Source organism: Moschus berezovskii, chromosome 15, assembly GCF_049115385.1.
Source record: "Moschus berezovskii isolate FMDL1 chromosome 15, NW_MosBer_1.0, whole genome shotgun sequence".
NCBI classification, from domain to species: Eukaryota; Metazoa; Chordata; class Mammalia; order Artiodactyla; family Moschidae; genus Moschus; species Moschus berezovskii.
In genome coordinates this window covers 24814359-24830765 of record NC_142474.1, presented here as the reverse complement: position 1 = coordinate 24830765, position 16407 = coordinate 24814359, and the positions used below count along the sequence as shown (strand labels likewise).

At 44.6% G+C, this 16407-nt stretch overlaps 2 protein-coding genes and 1 long non-coding RNA gene across 4 annotated transcripts in view; 1 reads left to right on the top strand and 2 right to left on the bottom strand.

Moving 5' to 3' along the window:
- Positions 1–1551, bottom strand: part of CSTF1 (cleavage stimulation factor subunit 1) — a 13556-nt gene extending 12005 nt beyond the window's left edge. The window contains exon 1 of one of the 2 annotated variants that reach the window (XM_055434462.2): positions 1413–1551. The gene's annotated coding sequence lies outside the window, so the exon portion shown is untranslated. Of the gene's footprint in view, positions 1–1216; positions 1315–1412 lie in introns of those variants that run through there. The other variant, XM_055434452.2, reaches the window with a different exon arrangement.
- On the top strand, positions 1403–16407 carry AURKA (aurora kinase A). Its single transcript, XM_055434475.2, has 9 exons — positions 1403–1772; positions 4844–4887; positions 5860–6139; positions 7568–7622; positions 8656–8847; positions 9617–9755; positions 13964–14112; positions 15913–16087; positions 16231–16407. The coding sequence occupies exons 2-9, from the start codon at positions 4849–4851 to the stop codon at positions 16405–16407; spliced, it is 1206 nt and encodes a 401-aa protein (XP_055290450.1). The 5' UTR covers positions 1403–1772; positions 4844–4848.
- On the bottom strand, positions 8841–13210 carry LOC148775393 (uncharacterized). Its single transcript, XR_016039134.1, has 3 exons — positions 10697–13210; positions 10332–10415; positions 8841–8938 (listed from the first exon to the last, which is right to left on the bottom strand). It is a non-coding gene; the product is annotated as an uncharacterized LOC148775393 (long non-coding RNA).

Genomic DNA, 16407 nt, shown 5'->3' with positions numbered 1-16407 from the left:
ATGCCCTCTGGACTGGGTGCTGACCATGTTTCATCTCAAACCTCAACAACATCCTGCAAAAGAAATCCAGTAATCTTGTTTACACGTGAGGAATGGATATAACCTGTCCAAAGTCTCAGAACTGGGAGGAACCAGGATTGGAATGTAGGCGGTTTGACTCTAGAGACTGTGTTGTTACTAACCACTGCATTCCTTAAAACCTTAATGATATTAATAAAGCTCGCTATAATTCATTAGATATTCAGTACAGCATATAATCAGGTGGCACAGTGGTAAGGAACCTACCTGCCAGGTTGGATCCCTGAGTCGGGAAGATCCCCTGGAGGAGGAAATGGCAACCCACTCCAGTATTCTTGCCTGGGAAATCCCATGGACAGAGGAGCCTGGCAGGCTACAGTCCATGGGGTCACAAGAGTTGGACGTGATTGAGCATGCACACCAGGCCACAGTACGTAATACACATGGTGTAAGCGACAAATATGCATACCTCATTCAACCCTCATTTAATCTCATTTTAGAGGTGGGCAATTGGAGGCCCAGAAAGGTTAACTCACCCAGGATTCAACAGGTTGTAAATGGCGTAGCCCGGATCCTAACCCAGAGCCTGTGCTCTTACTGTGCTGTACTGATGGGGGTTGAGCAAATACATATAAATCCATGCTTGTGTAAACACTAGGACACAAGAGAGATGATGAGGCCGCTCAAAGAAATCAGTGAGCACTGCAAGGAAAATGTGGCTTTGTCATCCTCTCTCTTCACTTATGTCAGGCGCATCAACCGGCCTACCAAGAGATTAAATAAGAAAAGAGAGGACGAACCCCGCTTAACTCCCACAGAACGTTCGCTCGCTGGGCTAGTAAGTAGGTAATTACCATCCCCAAATTGGCAGATGAAGGGGCTACAGCCCGAGGGCAGGAAGAGCCCAGTGCAGAAGTTGTACCTGGAGCTGGAAGAAGGACCAGGGCGAGAACACAGACGCCCCCTCACCGAACGCTCCGCTATGACCCCGACCTAGAGGCCAACGAAGGATGGAGGGAGAGTGTGAGCAAGGCCATTAAGGAAAAGGAGGGACAGTGCAGGCCAAGCCCAGAAACTCAGGGCGTACGCCACCCCGCTCACTAATGACCCTTCCCGCCGCCCTGGACCTCCCGATGGTCCCCCAAAGGTCCCAGCCGACCGCACCAGCCACTCTCCACGCAACCCTGGCTGCCCGTACCCGCTGGTCCCGCTCTCTCCGTCTCCCGCTCTCTCCAAGAAAAATGGAGGCGCGAATCCCGCCTGATCGATCGCTCCGTGCGCACGCACGCGCACAGGGCGTCGCGCCGAGCGCTGCGCTATCGATCCGCATCCCTCAACTTGCTCCCGCCCTTCTCGCCATCTTACTTACGGGCACGATCGAAAGACTCACTCACCTCCTTCAACTTTATCTACTCCGCGACAACCCTGACGCCAAGGAACTGGTGCTTTACGGACAAATGTCAGATCCAGAGAACACCGCGGGCGCTAGAACAGCCACGGGTGTGTCGGGCCGTTGGCTCCACCACTTCCGGGGCCTTACGGAGCAAGTGCGCCTGCGCGCCTTCTCCGCCTGCCTGTGACCCAAGCTGTAGAGTTTGGCTTTGAACCAATGAAAAGGCAGCGCCTCTCTAGCCCCGACCAATCAGCCTTCGGAATAGAGGGTTTAACTCCTATTTAAAATGAAGACTTTGAATCTTAACGGCTGAGCTCTCGGGAGGACTTGGTTTCCTTGAGTCGGAGGTGGGAGTCCACAGGTGCGTAGACCTGGGGCGTCTCGGTGAGGCTGGCAGGCATGCAGGCGGGCGGGCGGACCCAGGGTGGCCTTTGCGGGTGGGTGGGAGGGAGGCGGTCTTGGGGACCGCTGGTTCAACGTGGGGAGGTCGGGACGACAGAGCTTCTTCCCCCCAACCCCGTCCCCTTCCTCCCTGCGCCCCCTCCCCCGCGCTTTCCCTGCGCCTTCCCTTCGCCTTCCCTTCTGTGCTCGGATACCCCTAGAACATGCCGCCTGGTGTTTACTGAACACCCGGAGTGAATGGGGTTGTTGGGGTGGGGGTGGGGGGGTTGCTTTCTGATGGGATTCTCATGTTAAGTGAGCACCTGGGTGAGAAAGAATGCAGAATGTTTTTTTGCCGTCTTGGAATTTACGTTCTAGAGGTGGGGGGTGAGGAGACAGACGATAAACTAGCAAGGTAACTTTGAATAGGGATGAGTACTAGGAAGTGGGCTAGTTTGAACAGACTAGCCAGGAAGAGCCCTTGTCCGGGCAGGATGGATGAGTGGCTGAAGCCAGTACTTCTCAAACCGTAGACCCTGGACTACCATTATCGGGATTACTTGAGCGTTCTTAGTAAAAATATGAAAACACCTAAGGGATCAGAGGGGCTTCCCAGGTGGCGCTAGTGGTAAAGAACCCTCAGGAGATGGAAGTGACTCAGGTTCGATCCCTGGCCCTCCCTGGAGGAGGGCATGGCAACCCACTCCAGTATTCTTGCCTGGAGAATCCCATAGACAGAGAAGTCGGGTGGGCTACAGTCCACAGGGTTGCACAGAGTTAGACTCGACCCATGCAGGCAAGGGATCAGAAGTGCTTAGGCGTAAGACTCAGGTGTTTGTATTTTTATCAAGCTCTGCAGGTGATTCTGATGTTTCATTGAGAACTAGTGTATGCCCGGTGTATACTGGTCATCTGGGGATGTCTTTGAAATGCAGGGTCTTAATTTGTTAGGTCTAGAGTTGGGCTCCAAAAGTCTCCATTTCTAACAGTTGTCCTGATGTAAATGTGACTACCATCCTTGACTTTCACTGTTTTATTCTCATCCTTAACCTTGTTGTTTGAATTAAACGTTTTTCAGCAGCATACTCATTTCCTCTCCACTCTCCTTCATATGTGCAGGTAATTTGCAGGTTTGATGAAGGAAGGAAAAGTCTCCACCCACAATGCTATTAAATCTGCTTTCCTCTGTAGACTAGTAGGATCTCCAGTTTGAAGTGCAGGGATCTTATGCAGGTCGTCTGGACATGAGACTCTCAAACTTGGCTGGAGTCCAGAATCACCTGAGAAACTGTCTTCCTGTGGCTCTCTGTGGAATTCTAAATCAGAGACTTAGTCCATTCTGTTCTGTTATTCTTCCTGAGAAGGAAAAGTGTATTACCTGGAACGAATGACCATTGGGAGCTTCTGTAAAACCAGTGTCTGTAGAGCCATGTGATCTCATGAGTCAGGTGCTTGTAACTGTCAGAGTGAAGAAGGCACCACAGCATGGGTGAAATTACCGTTCACATGATGTGAGAATATATTTCCTTTTCTTGTCTATTTCCGAATAGCTGTTTGATATAAGGATTCCAGATTCTTTAGTCTGGTTTTCTCTTGCATGTGGAGTTATTTGTTTGCTTATAAAGCGGATGTGAAAGTGGGGGTCTGAAGAGTGCTTTCTGATTGGATTCTAGAATTTAGGGAGCAAGAGAAATGGATAAAGGTTTCTCTGCCCCAAGGATCCATATATCTGACTTGTTAGAGGGATCACTGGGCACGGTGTTGCAAATGGACCATAATGGGGCAAAGGTGAAAGCAGAGTGACCACTGGGAGCTTTTTGCAAATAATTAAAGGGAGAGAAAATTGTGGTTTGACCAGGTGGGAGTAGGAAAGGTTGTGAGCAGTGATTTTCAAAATGGAGCCTGTAGGATACGCTGATGGCTTAGATACAGGGTTTGAGGGAGAACCATGTAAAAGATTATAAGACTTTAGACTTGAGCAACTGGCAGGATAGAGAAAGCAGGTTAAGGGGGATGGGGGTTGGGAGGAAGCAGGACATCAGTTGGGGACAGGTTAAGATTGAGATGCCACTCAGATTACCAGGTGGTAGGAGTTCAGAGGAGAGCTTTGAGCTCGAGATGGAAATCTGGGGGGCCTCAGCCTGTGGATGGTATTGAAAGCCAGGAAGAAGAGGTTTCATTTGATGTTGGATTGAGATGCCTGGCAGGCTTTCCTGGGGCATCCTCAGCAGGTGATAGCCTGGCAGGAGAGGAGAGGGCAGAAGGCACCAATTCACATTCTCCTAATAGAGATGTTTAGAGCCCTGGGGCCCTAGGAAGGTGTAGAAGAGAGTGGGGAATCCCTTCCACGGTTACCCTAGACACTGAGATTGGTGGCATAGGTGAGGCTCATCAGCAGAGGTGTTTGCGTTGGGACAGCTAGTAAGGCAGAAGACAAGTCTGTGTAGGAATAGAGTGCAGGACCCCCTGGAATGCCAGGAATGCTCCTGAGAGGAAGGCAGAGAATTGACCTTTAGATCTGGCAGCAGTCAGTAGGCCTGGTAGGGATGAAAACCTTGTGGGAGGGAGCCTGCAGCCCGGTGAGGGAAGTGATCGAGACAAGTGTTGCCCAGTTCTGCTGCTGAAAGGGGAGGCCAGAGATGTGGTCATAGTTTGAATCAATTTCAGGGTAAAGAGGACTTTTTTTTTTTTTTAAGGCAGCACTTAAGGAAGCCGGCCTGTAGGCTGATGGAAGGGATTCATTAGAGAGATGATGGGAGAGAGGGGCAACACAGTTCAGGAGTCGGGTTGGAGTACCAGGGAGGGGAGAGGATGGGATGCAGTGTGTGAGGGGAGAGAAAGGCCCCACACTTGAACCTGATCTAAGCCCCATACTTGTGCTCTATCACAGGAGAAAATGCTGCTCCCTTATCAGCCTTCATTGGACAACAATCATGTAAAATTCTGTGTGATGCTGAGGCTTTTTCATCAGGATTTTAAACCCTGATCCAGTGTGACACTTTGAAGCAGATGGATTTTTACAAATTAAAGGTGGTTCTTTTTTCTTTTTAGGCATCATGGACAGATGTAAAGAAAACTGCATCTCAGGGCCTAAGGTAAATTGAATAATCTGGAATCTCAGATCCCTTTTATAAAACCCAAAGGGAAGTTGGGTTTAAGTCTAGAGTTGTTTTCACCTTTCCTTTGAGATGTGACTGTGGTTCCTCCACCGCGTTCCTGGGTAGGAACCCGTTGCTTTTCTCAGCATTCAACAAGGCTCTGTTGCTTCTCTCACTGTAACTTTTATTTTGCTCTTTTTGAAGAGCCTGTGTTTGTTTCCTCTTTTGCCTCAGATCCGTTTTGTGAGTACTTGGAAACTGAAACAGTAGTAAATCAATAGTAATTAGCTTTTGGGACTATTAAAACTGTGCTCATCATTATTAAAACGTTATATAATTAGCTTTTGTGGAACATGTGGCAAATACAAATCTTCACGCAAAGATAATCACTATTGAATATTTGATATGTTTCGAGAAAAGACTGAAAAAATACAAGTATTGTTGAAGAAATTTCAGTGGAATTGGGATTTTGGTATAAAGTTTCTGAATTGTAGCTTCTTGCTAAAGAATAATTACCAAGTCACTGAGAATTCTTAGAAAGTGTTTAATGCCTCCCTTTTTTGATAAAAGTTTAGTTAATGAACATTTTTTTAATGGAAACATGACTTTTAGGGGTAGGGTGTTGGGGAGCGGGTAGGAGGTGTCGTTCAGGTATTTCAACCCTATACTAACTGTATCCTTTGCAAGTGCTGATTCCAATCGGTTTCCCTGTCCATCTGTTATCATTGCTGCTGCTGATGCTAAGTCGTTTCAGTCGTGTCCGACTCTGTGCGACCCCACAGACGGCAGCCCACCAGGCTCCTCCGTCCCTGGGATTCTCCAGGCAAGAATACTGGATTGTGTTGCCATTTCCTTCTCCAGTGACAGTCATTATATTGCGGTATTAGAAGACAGACCTTTGGAATACTCTCAAGATACTCAGCTTTCCTTCATGAAGACCATCACGTTCCTTTTTCCTCCCCAATCTAGACTGCAGTTCCACTTAGTGATGGCCCAAAACGTGTTCCAGTGGCTCAGCAGTTTCCCTCTCAGAATCCGGTGTCTGCGAACAGCGGCCAGGCTCAGCGCGTCCTATGTCCCACAAATTCCTCGCAGCGTGTTCCTTCACAAGCACAGAAGCTAGTCTCCATCCAGAAGCCGGTACAGACCCTGAAGCAGAAGCCACTGCAGGCAGCCAATGCCCCTCGTCCTGTCTCCAGGCTGCCAGGTAACACCCAGAAGAGCAAACAACCCCAGCCACCAGCGCCTGGTAAGCAGCCTTCTTAGGCTCATTGGAGAGCCATTCTTTTATTTGCTAAAAAAAAAAAAAAAAACCCATGTATCCAGATGTGTTTACTGTTTGGAACCCTAGCTTTTACATCATTTCTACTGAGGATGGAGAGAGGATCTGATGTCGGGGTGAGGTAACACGTCTCCTGTGGGCCAGGCCTGACTCCCACCCTCCTGAAAGAGGTGGGCAGTCAGGGAAAACACAGCAGCAGCCCCGTATTTGGATTGCTTACTGGGGCAGAGGGGATTCTTTTAGCAAGTACACTTGGAACTGGAAAATTCCAAGGTTCTGGAGTAGGGGGGGAAGTGCTCAGGGTTGGGGGAGTGAGTGGACTGAGGCAGGCAGGAGGAGGTTGGGGTGGGCACTGCCTGCCTCAGGGAGCAGGGCTTCGTCCCCTATGTACTGGGAAGCTGCTGAAAGGTTTTTGAGCAGAGGAGGGGCTGACTTGCCTCTTAGAGAAAACTTATCTGGATGTGTGGGATGAATTGAAGAGTAGCAATGCTGGACCCAGGGGTACCAGTAGAAGGGAGGCCATTGGGGTTTGGCTCCAGTATTGCAGGGGCCTGAGCTGGGTTCGGTGTTAATAGTTATTATTTACCAATTGTTGAGTGCTCCATAGCAGTCTTCCTTCATCCACACTGTCATTCTGTCCTTGTAAGCACTCTACAGAGGCAATCGTAGTTTCTACCTCGATTTTTGTGGAGGAGGAAGCTAAGACTTCGAAGTGTTAACTTATTCAAACACAGCCAGGGCAGAGTGATTCAGACAGATTTGAGAGCTCACTTAGGATGCTAACTTGACAGAATGGGGCAGTAAGCCAGACATGGGGATGGTGGTTATACTGGTGGCATTAAACCGAGATCGTGAACTGTGGAGGGAAAGACTACAGTTTAGACCTGAATTCAGATATCTCACCAGAGCAAACTGTGCTACTGTTGGAGGTTGAAGTGCTGGAAATACGCAAGTAGAAATGTCCAGTGTAATTTCCCCTTGGCCACTAACACAGTGGAAGGAGGGTGGTGGTTGGCTCATGTTTTGGTGCACATTGTCTGATGCTGACCCACCTCCTGGGGAAGAGGTGATGAGTTGTTATGGATGGGAAGACTGGTAACTCTGCTTTAGAAGCTCTTCATTTAGAAACTGAGGCTCCAGGGAGAATCTACACAGCCTTGAGTTTTTAGATTATCTGAGGGCCTGTGATGTATCTGCTCGTCTTTACTCTCCAAGCTCTATACAGGCTTCAGATGGTAGGACTAAGGTTACAGTGTAGTCATCTTTTTTTTTTTCCTTTTTAAAATAGAGAAAACCAAAATAGTCCAGATCTGTCATTCTGGGCATACCACTGATATTTTGGTGACCTCTCTTTGATTCATCTCTAATCAAAGACTGTTAACTTATTCTATTTAGGAAATAATCCTGAGGAGGAAGTGGCATCAAAACAAAAAAATGAAGAATCAAAAAAGTAAGTTTTATCTTATGTACAAAGTTCTGTACCATCATTCTACTGGAACATGCTAATGTCATTTAATTGCAAATTTAGTTATAGGAACAGGCCTGTTAAAAATAGGCTTTTGTATTTTCACTTGGAAATTTGAAACATCTGTATTTTCTAAATCTTCAAAGAGAGAAGGAATTTTAATGATGTTTATGAGAGACTTGAGTTTTTCTTACTGCTTTTCACCTTTAGAAAAGACTTATATTTGACTTAGAATCTGTTACAGAAATCCAGTAAAACTTCCCTTCTACCCTCAGAAGTAACTACTACATAGTTTATGTATGCCTCTCTACTACTTCTAATAAAGAGGTGGAAGTTAAACAACAAAATGTGGTCCTCTTGCAGCCCTGTGGACAAATACTTGACTGTAGAGTATTTTGAAAGTATTGATACAATTACTATATTTGTACTTCATAATAAAGCTTGGCTGTATTTTCCCTTGCTCTCAGTCTCTGAACCGTCTAGACTCTAGCACGTAATAGAAGGTGACAGGGATGAACCCACAGCCTTTTTTTGCTCTAGCTGCCTACCAGAAACTTCCTGAGAGTCTCATCCAGTGGTTCCCAGCCCATTGTCCTGTAGGCTCCGTCCTGTTTGCTTTCCCAGAGCGGTTCTCCACCCCAGAGAGTGGTGGCGTCTCCACGGCTAGTGGAGGCCATTTGAAAGAGGCTCCCAGTTGTTTCTGGAGCCTTCTTCCTTCTCCAGTTCCTCATCTAATCCTCCTTACAGTCTTAGCATCATTGCTAATATGTCTGTGCTCAGAGCATAGTACTGTCTCAGGACACTTCCCAGCAAGTGCCTCAGCTCCAGAAGTCCAGATTTTTCCCTGTCACAGACTCATTCAGAAGAGGCTGTGGTTTGGTTCTTGCCAAGGATACGTGCTGAATACAACTTTGAGTATGGAATTATTTATAGGACTTGGATGTCTGCTACTCATTAATATACCTCATTAGAAATGATGTGTTTTCTTCACACTTTAAAATGTTTAATTCTTCCCCAGAAGGCAATGGGCTTTGGAAGATTTTGAAATTGGTCGCCCGCTGGGTAAAGGAAAGTTTGGTAATGTTTATTTGGCGAGAGAAAAACAAAGCAAGTTTATTCTGGCTCTTAAAGTATTATTCAAAGCTCAGCTGGAGAAGGCAGGTGTTGAGCATCAGCTGAGAAGAGAAGTAGAAATACAGTCGCATCTCAGGTAAGTCTTCAGATGATGTCCGGGAGAGTGGCATACAGAACTTAGATTTCAATGTTTGTGAACTTCGTTGTAGAAGGCTGGCTTCATAGTACTGCAAAGAATGACTAAATTCATCATTTTTTCAAAGATTTGTCCAGACGTAACTGCTGTGGTTCAGAAAAATTGCTTAAAGGTTTGTCTTGTTAATGGAGTAATTCACTGGATGAGTTTTTTTGTTTGTTTGTTTTGGTGGATAATTAAAAGAATGATACCTCTTATTTTGAGTTCAGGTTGCACACTGGCAGCCTATACGTTGACTTTGGCCAGTGGATCTTTTTGTTTTCAGTGAATTAAAATCTCAGGTAGCCTGTGCTCAGCTGTCCAAAGTCCTCCACAGCACATCTCCTGCCATTATTGAACATGGTCTGTGTTGTCTGTCTCATGGTATTTGAGTTTCAAACTACTGTGGGAATGACATGTCTTTTTTTTTTCTTTCAGTTTGCAGAGACTTAATATTTAGCTGAATTCTTTCCCCCTAAGAATATAGATGGTCGAAAGGAAGGAAATAGTCTTAACTAAACCTAAGGTCCAGGTTTAATACTTTGAAATGCATGTAAATTGATAGCAGTGTACGTCTTTTTCTTACAGTGGGTTTCTTAGTTTCACATTTTCAAGGGGAGTAAAAGATGGGATCTGTGACCAGCAGCAGTTCTCACCACTGGTTTCACGTGAGGGATCTGATATTCAATACAGATGAACTCCCATACTAGGCGTCCATCTTTCATTGCAGGCATCCAAATATTCTCAGACTGTATGGTTATTTCCATGATGCTACCAGAGTCTACTTAATTTTGGAATATGCACCCCTCGGAGCTGTCTATAGAGAACTTCAGAAATTGTCAAAGTTTGACGAGCAGAGAACAGCCACAGTGAGTTTTCATTTACTGTCCAGACTAAGTCTGTCTACTGGATACCTGTCCTACATAGCGCTGTACCTTTCATTATATAATAGAGGGGGCTTTGTTTCATGGAAGGCTACCTGGTGGGCTGTAGTCCATGGGGTCTCGAAGAGTCGGACACGACTGAGCGACTTCACTTTCACTTTTCACTTTCACACATTGGAGAAGGAAATGGCAACCCACTCCATGTTCTTGCCTGGAGAATCCCAGGGACGGGGCAGCCTGATGGGCAGCTGTCTATGGGGTCGCACAGAGTCAGACACGACTGAAGCAACATAGCAGCAGCAGCAGCAGCTTAATACAGGGGTCCCTAACCTCTGGGATCTAATGCCTGATGACCTGGGGTCAGGCTGATGTAATAATAATAGAAATAAAGCACACAATAAATGTAATACACTTGAATCATCCCGAAACCATCTGCCCTTCCCAGGTCTGTGGAAAAATTGTCTTCCACAAAATTGGTCCCTGGTGCCAAAAAGGTTGGGGACTACTGGCTTAATAGGATCAAATATTTGAAATGGGAAAATCAGAGTAGCTTAGGTGTACCTTATATACAGATAAAATCAAGTACCAAGTGAAATCTTGTGGTTGGTTTCCACAGCTGTTTCTCTGGAAATGTATATAGTTACCCTGTTTAAAAAAGAGAAGAATGTATTTTTGATTAGTTTTAGATTTACAAAACAATTGAAGATAGTGCAGACTTACTTTTCCCGTGCACATCTGACTTCTATTACTGTTTTATATCTGTGTGGTACACCTGTTATGACTAATGGACCACTAGTACATAACTATTGACTGAAATCCACACTTACATTCAGATTTCCTTTGTTTCTCATGATTAGATTAGGGTCATGGGTTTTGGGAGGAAGGTCAGAGGTGAAATGCATTCTCCAGGGATACAAGCTACTGACCTGACTCATCCCCAGGTGTTGGTCTTGACCACCCGGCTGGGGTAGTGTTTGTCAGGCTTCTCCACTGTAGAGTTACTCTCTCTTCCTTTTCAGAGGAACAGCTCTTCTCCTACAGGGCAGGGTATCAGCATAAGTTATTTGGAATTCTGTACCACAGGGCTCTCTTTTCTCCCTTATTGATTTACTCAAATATTTGTGAATATGGACTCATACTTTATCCTTTGAGGATAATCTAATAGCACTTTGCTCTCATTGTTCGTTCCAGATTTGGCCACCGGGTGCTCTTTTACACAGTGCCTGTGTCCTTCTGACTTGTCCCCATCATTGTGGGGAGTGTTTTTTTCAAAAGCACTTTCTGTTTGTCGGTGCTATAAGGTGCTCCAGCTCCATCTTATACATTTTCTGAGTCTTAGAATTCATTATTTCTCCAAGGAGCTTTGCTTCCTTTTATTGGAAAATGTTATTAGAAGCCTTGATCTGGATGCGCTCATTGCTACTGTTACTACTTCTGGGCTTTCAGCTGAAAGAGAGCATTGAGGTGTGTGCATTGTAATCTAGGTATTTGCATGTATCTAAAAGTATTTATAATTATCCACCTGTATCTATAGTAAACATGAGTCCCTTATAACATGGATCATTTTACCCTTCTCCCTTGCTTATCGTAACCTCCACTGCACCACTGAGAAACTCGGGTTCCAGCATCGACCATCCGTTTATCCAGTTCCAGTGTTCATGTGTAGTGGTATCAGAATTGTTAACCAGTTACCCCTGTGGGAAACAACCGTATGCATTTGAGGTTCATCTGTATCCTCTCAGGGTTTGGTGGTCCATTTCTCTTTATTGGTGAATAATACTCCATCATATGGCTCTACCTTGGTTTATTGCTCCATTTGTTGGAGGGTATCTTGGTTGCTTCTAGTCTTTGATTATGAGTAAAGCTGCTATAAACAGTTGCATGCAGCTTTTTGTGGGACACAGGTTTTCATATCTGCTGGGTAGATACCTAGGGGTGTGCTTGCTGGCTTGTATGGTAAGTCTGCGTTTAGCTTTGTAGAAACTGTCAGCAGACTTCTGCAGTGGATATGCCTGCCATCTGTGCATTCCCGCCCATGTGTGAGAGTGCCTGTGGCTCTCCACCAGTAAATGGTGTTGTCGTGCTTTTTGAATTTCAGTCTTCCCAGTAGGTGTACAGCGGTGTCTCATTGCTTTAATTTGCAGTTCTCTAATGACATACAAGGTTGAGCATCTTTTCAGGTGTTTATTTTCCATCTATGTAGCATCTTTGAGGTCTGTTCAAGACCTTTGAAAGTGAAAGTCGCTTAGTCATGTCCGACTCTTTGCGACTCCATGGACTATACAGTATAGTAGACTGTACTGTATAGTCCATGGAATTCTCCAGGCCAGAATACTGGAGTAGGTAGCCTTCCCTTCTCCAAGGGATCTTCCCAACCCAGGAATTGAACCAGACCTTTGGCCCAGTAAAAATTTTTTTGTTGTTGTCCTACTGAATTTTAAGAATCTGCATGTATTTGTGATGAGTCCTTTATCACGTGTTTTACAAATGTTTTCTCCCAGTCTGTGGCTTGTGCTTTCCTTCTCTTAACTGTGTCTTTCATGAGCAGACATTTTTAATCTTAAAATCCAGCATAGCAGGTTTTTGTTTTGCCTTTTTCTTTTTTTTTTTTCATTTATTAATGTGAAAATTGTTTGAAGAAGTCTTAATTTGGACTGTTTTTTGCTGAATTAGCAGATGAAGGGCCTCTGGAATGGTGGTTACTTTGTTTCTTGGTGGAGGTCTCTGGGTAGTATGTACACTTATCTTTTTGGCATTGATGTAAATGGCATTAAATTTAAGTGCTTTTCTTTTATCTTCTGAAATCACAGCACTGTTGGTGAATGACCCCTCTGGTTCTGTCTGTGCAATGAGGACACACTATTTCAACTTAAATATTTGCCCTTTGGATAAGTAGAAATCTGTTTTATTTGCTTTTTAAATATGAACTAGGCAAGCTAGTTTCTTATTTAATTGGCAAGTAATGTTTATACTCAGTTTTCTTCAATCCAGTGGAGTTTACTTTGGTGTAAACAGATAGCTACTTGAAAGGAAGTAGAAGATTGGTTCTTTCTAGATTCCCTAGTAGTTTATATACACACACACACACCTGTTTTTCTTTCCTGATTAATTAAAGCTAGTTCTGGAGACGTGTTAGGGACCTTTACACAGAATCCATAATCTTAATGTGGGCGTGTGGATGCAGAGCGCTGGTTCCTGCTGGGTTTGAGCAGGGGCAGCCCATTGTCATCTGGAATTATCCTCTTAGATAATCACCCACTTTGGTGCAGGAGACGAGCTTTCTTTGCCTTTGCTTTCAGTTTATTTATGGTTTATTTAAGTTTATGCGTCTAAATTTTGGTCTCTGCATTTTGGCTGAAAGCAATGAAAAATGTCCTTTCTGATGAAAACATCTGGTTTCTACCCCTTCGTTTGGTAAACCTTTTTGGTATAACATAATGTTCAGCCCTGTTTAGAATTACTTTTTGAGAAACCAACACTTCTCAAATGTCAGTCAGAACTAAATATATTCTTTCAACATATTAGAAAACAATTCTCATTTACATGTTGAAGCAAATCCTGGGCTTGCTTGCTAGATCTTTTAATTGAAATGGAAAGAAAACGAATGAAAGGACTGACTGGCTTGTGTACCTGAACTTGACGAATGAATCAGTACATCATGTGCCCCTACATTTAACCCACTTCTTAACATGCCAGAACACCTGCTTTTAGTTTATTGTTCAGGATTATTTTCCTCTGATGCTCTTAGAGTAAGTTTATAGCTTCAAACAAACCCTTTTGTTGTAGTTTTGCCTTAGTTTTAAAAATGGGAATGGACTATAAAGTTTTTCTTAAGAATGTTAAAAATTGTTTACAGGTCTGACTCCCTCATTTGTACCAGTTTTTCAATATTGTCATGATTCCTGGCTTCTGGGCCGTAAATTGCCAGGTGGGGATGTAGGGGTACCTTGGTGTTCTCCTGTCTTTCGGTGTCGCACCTGCTGTGTTAGCAAATAACCTAGCACAGAGTCACTTGTACTTCATGGTGAACACTAAATTGGTTTGTTTTCTTGTACATTCATCCACTGTCTCTAGTTTTTGCTTTCAAATCTACAAAACATGTTAAAATCTATGTTTCCTTTCAGAAGAGATGTCTAAAATTAACTGCGTTACATAAATCTAAAACAGATTTCCAATACTTTTTGTTTTAATAGTATATCACAGAATTGGCAAATGCCTTGTCTTACTGTCATTCAAAGAGAGTTATTCACAGAGACATTAAGCCAGAGAACCTGCTCCTTGGATCAGCTGGAGAGCTTAAGATCGCTGATTTTGGGTGGTCGGTACATGCCCCATCCTCCAGGTATGTAACTTCAGAGATGGAACTTGTTTGTTTGGTTTAGCAAATGCCTAGGGGCTAATGAGCTGAATAGTAAAATATTTACTGTTGTGGGCAGTTGGGTCAGGTAACTGACACACATGCTTTGGAGTACTTTAGGCCTGGCAGGAAACTAGTGTCTTCAGGAACATTTTTACTGTGTAGCCATTTGTGGATGTTTATCCTGGGGTTAAAGATGCATACTCTCCTTACAGGCCAGTGAAGGGGACAAATAGGTAAAAGATATGACAAGTGTATCACAGGATGAAATGCAGTGTGGAGAAGGGGAATAACACCTGACTGTGGGAGGGAAACGCCACTGCCTCTAGGGCCAGCAGACATGAGCTCTACCGAGTTCTGAGGGCAGTGCCTGCAGAGCTCTAGAACTGAGCGCTGAAAGGAACCAAACCAGTTTGGATGGAGCTTTCAGGGTAGTGGTTAAGCATTCTTTTGTCTGCTCCTGTCAGCAGAGCAGTCCTTTCCTATCTCCTCTTAAAGTGGGAAGATCAACCTAATGAAACAATTTAAGTGAACTTTGCAAAGAGAGCTAAAACATTTTCTCCTGTTTTTAAGTTGGGTTTCAATGACCTTTTGAAACCATGTGTGAAGTAGGGCAATTAAAAGCATACATCTACTGCTAAGAGTTTGTCAGCTTTGGGGTAAGTCTTAAAAAAGTTGTAACCAGATTACTTTAAAGCCAGTTAAAAAAACTGTCATCCAGAATGGATGCTGTTAAGTGTGAGATTTGTTTTTGATACAGATCACTCCTAATTGTTTCCAGCAAGGCACTGAATCTGCTGTTGCAGTCTCTTTTTGTTTTTGGGGAAAAAAATCTGGTTGTCACAAGTGGGAGCTGTTGGCCTCTGGTGAGGCAAACAGCAGTGGCTGTAGCATCACAGGGCTAAGCTGGACCTTGGCCTGCCCAGTGGTGTCACCGTGACAGGAAAGATGGCTGATCCTTTTCTAAAGAGGATATCATATAAAATGTTGGTCACTTGGCCCGGCTTCCCATAGCTGGTTAACTGTAAGAGCTCTCAGGTTGCTGTGTTGTCTTTTGAGGCTCTTGATCTGGGCCTTCTCCCGAATCCAGTGGTGACGAGAGGCTAGGAGTCTACAGTGGCAGCTCCTTTAGGCGAGTGAACATTTGTGCGCTCACCGGGCGCCAGTGGCACCAAAGAATAACTGGCACAAGGCAGCAAAATCTGCCTAGCCTTTGCTCCTGTTTTGATGTCTGTTTCCAACCTCTGTTATAAAAACAGACACGCTGAATTGATCACCTGCCTATCCAGTGCCTACACTCCCAACAGTTGTTAACATTTTACCATATTGAGTGTGTCTACGTTTTGGTGAACCTTCAAAAATAAGTGACAGACAGCACGCTTCATCCTTTGAGTGCTTCAGTAGCAGGCACGTCCTGAAAATAAGGACAGGTCCTGTATAATCACAACCATTATCACACCTAAGAAACCTAGTCTTGTTAGTATCTACTATTTAGTCCATATTCAAATTTCCCTAGTTGTTCATGCAGTTTTATAGTGGTGATTCTTTAAATCTTATATATCATTTAAGTTCTGGAACTAGACATATTTGGGGTGCCACGTTCTTGCTAGCTGTGAGGTCTGGTACTGCACCCCGTCTAAAAATGGATTTATAATAGCACCTGCTTTGTAGCGCAGGAGCTAGCCTAGGAAAAGCGCTCAGTGTTAGTGGAATGGTTGGTGACTTTGAGCAGCTGTCGTGATAATAGAAACAGTAGCACATCATCCTGAGCCTGCCTGTTTTCAGGAGGACCACCCTCTGCGGCACGCTGGACTACCTGCCCCCTGAGATGATTGAGGGCCGGATGCATGACGAGAAAGTGGACCTCTGGAGCCTTGGGGTGCTTTGCTATGAGTTCCTCGTCGGGAAGCCTCCTTTTGAGGCAGACACATACCAGGAGACCTACAGAAGAATATCACGGGTAAGGCGTCACTACAAAGGGACCCATCGTTCTGTTAGAATTCCTTCCTTATCAGCCTTGACAGGAGGCTCTGATCTGAGTATTTCTCGTGTTCTCTCTGAGCCACGTTGGTGACCCTTGTCATTTATTGTGTACTCATCCAGGTGGAATTCACATTCCCTGACTGCGTGCCCGAGGGAGCCAGGGACCTCATTTCAAGACTGTTGAAGCACAACCCCAGCCAGAGGCCCACCCTCAAAGAAGTACTTGAACACCCCTGGATCACAGCCAACTCAAAACCATCAAGTCAGAAAAAAGAATCAACTAGCAAACAATCTTAA

What these genes read in the sequence shown, in the direction of transcription:
- AURKA (XM_055434475.2), top strand. Translation starts at nt 4,849, where the DNA reads ATGGACAGATGTAAAGAAAACTGCATCTCAGGGCCTAAG. An exon ending in AAAAATGAAGAATCAAAAAA is followed by an intron (nt 7,623 to 8,655) that starts GTAAGTTTTATC and finishes ATTCTTCCCCAG; the next exon opens with AAGGCAATGGGCTTTGGAAG. An exon ending in CCTACAGAAGAATATCACGG is followed by an intron (nt 16,088 to 16,230) that starts GTAAGGCGTCAC and finishes GTACTCATCCAG; the next exon opens with GTGGAATTCACATTCCCTGA.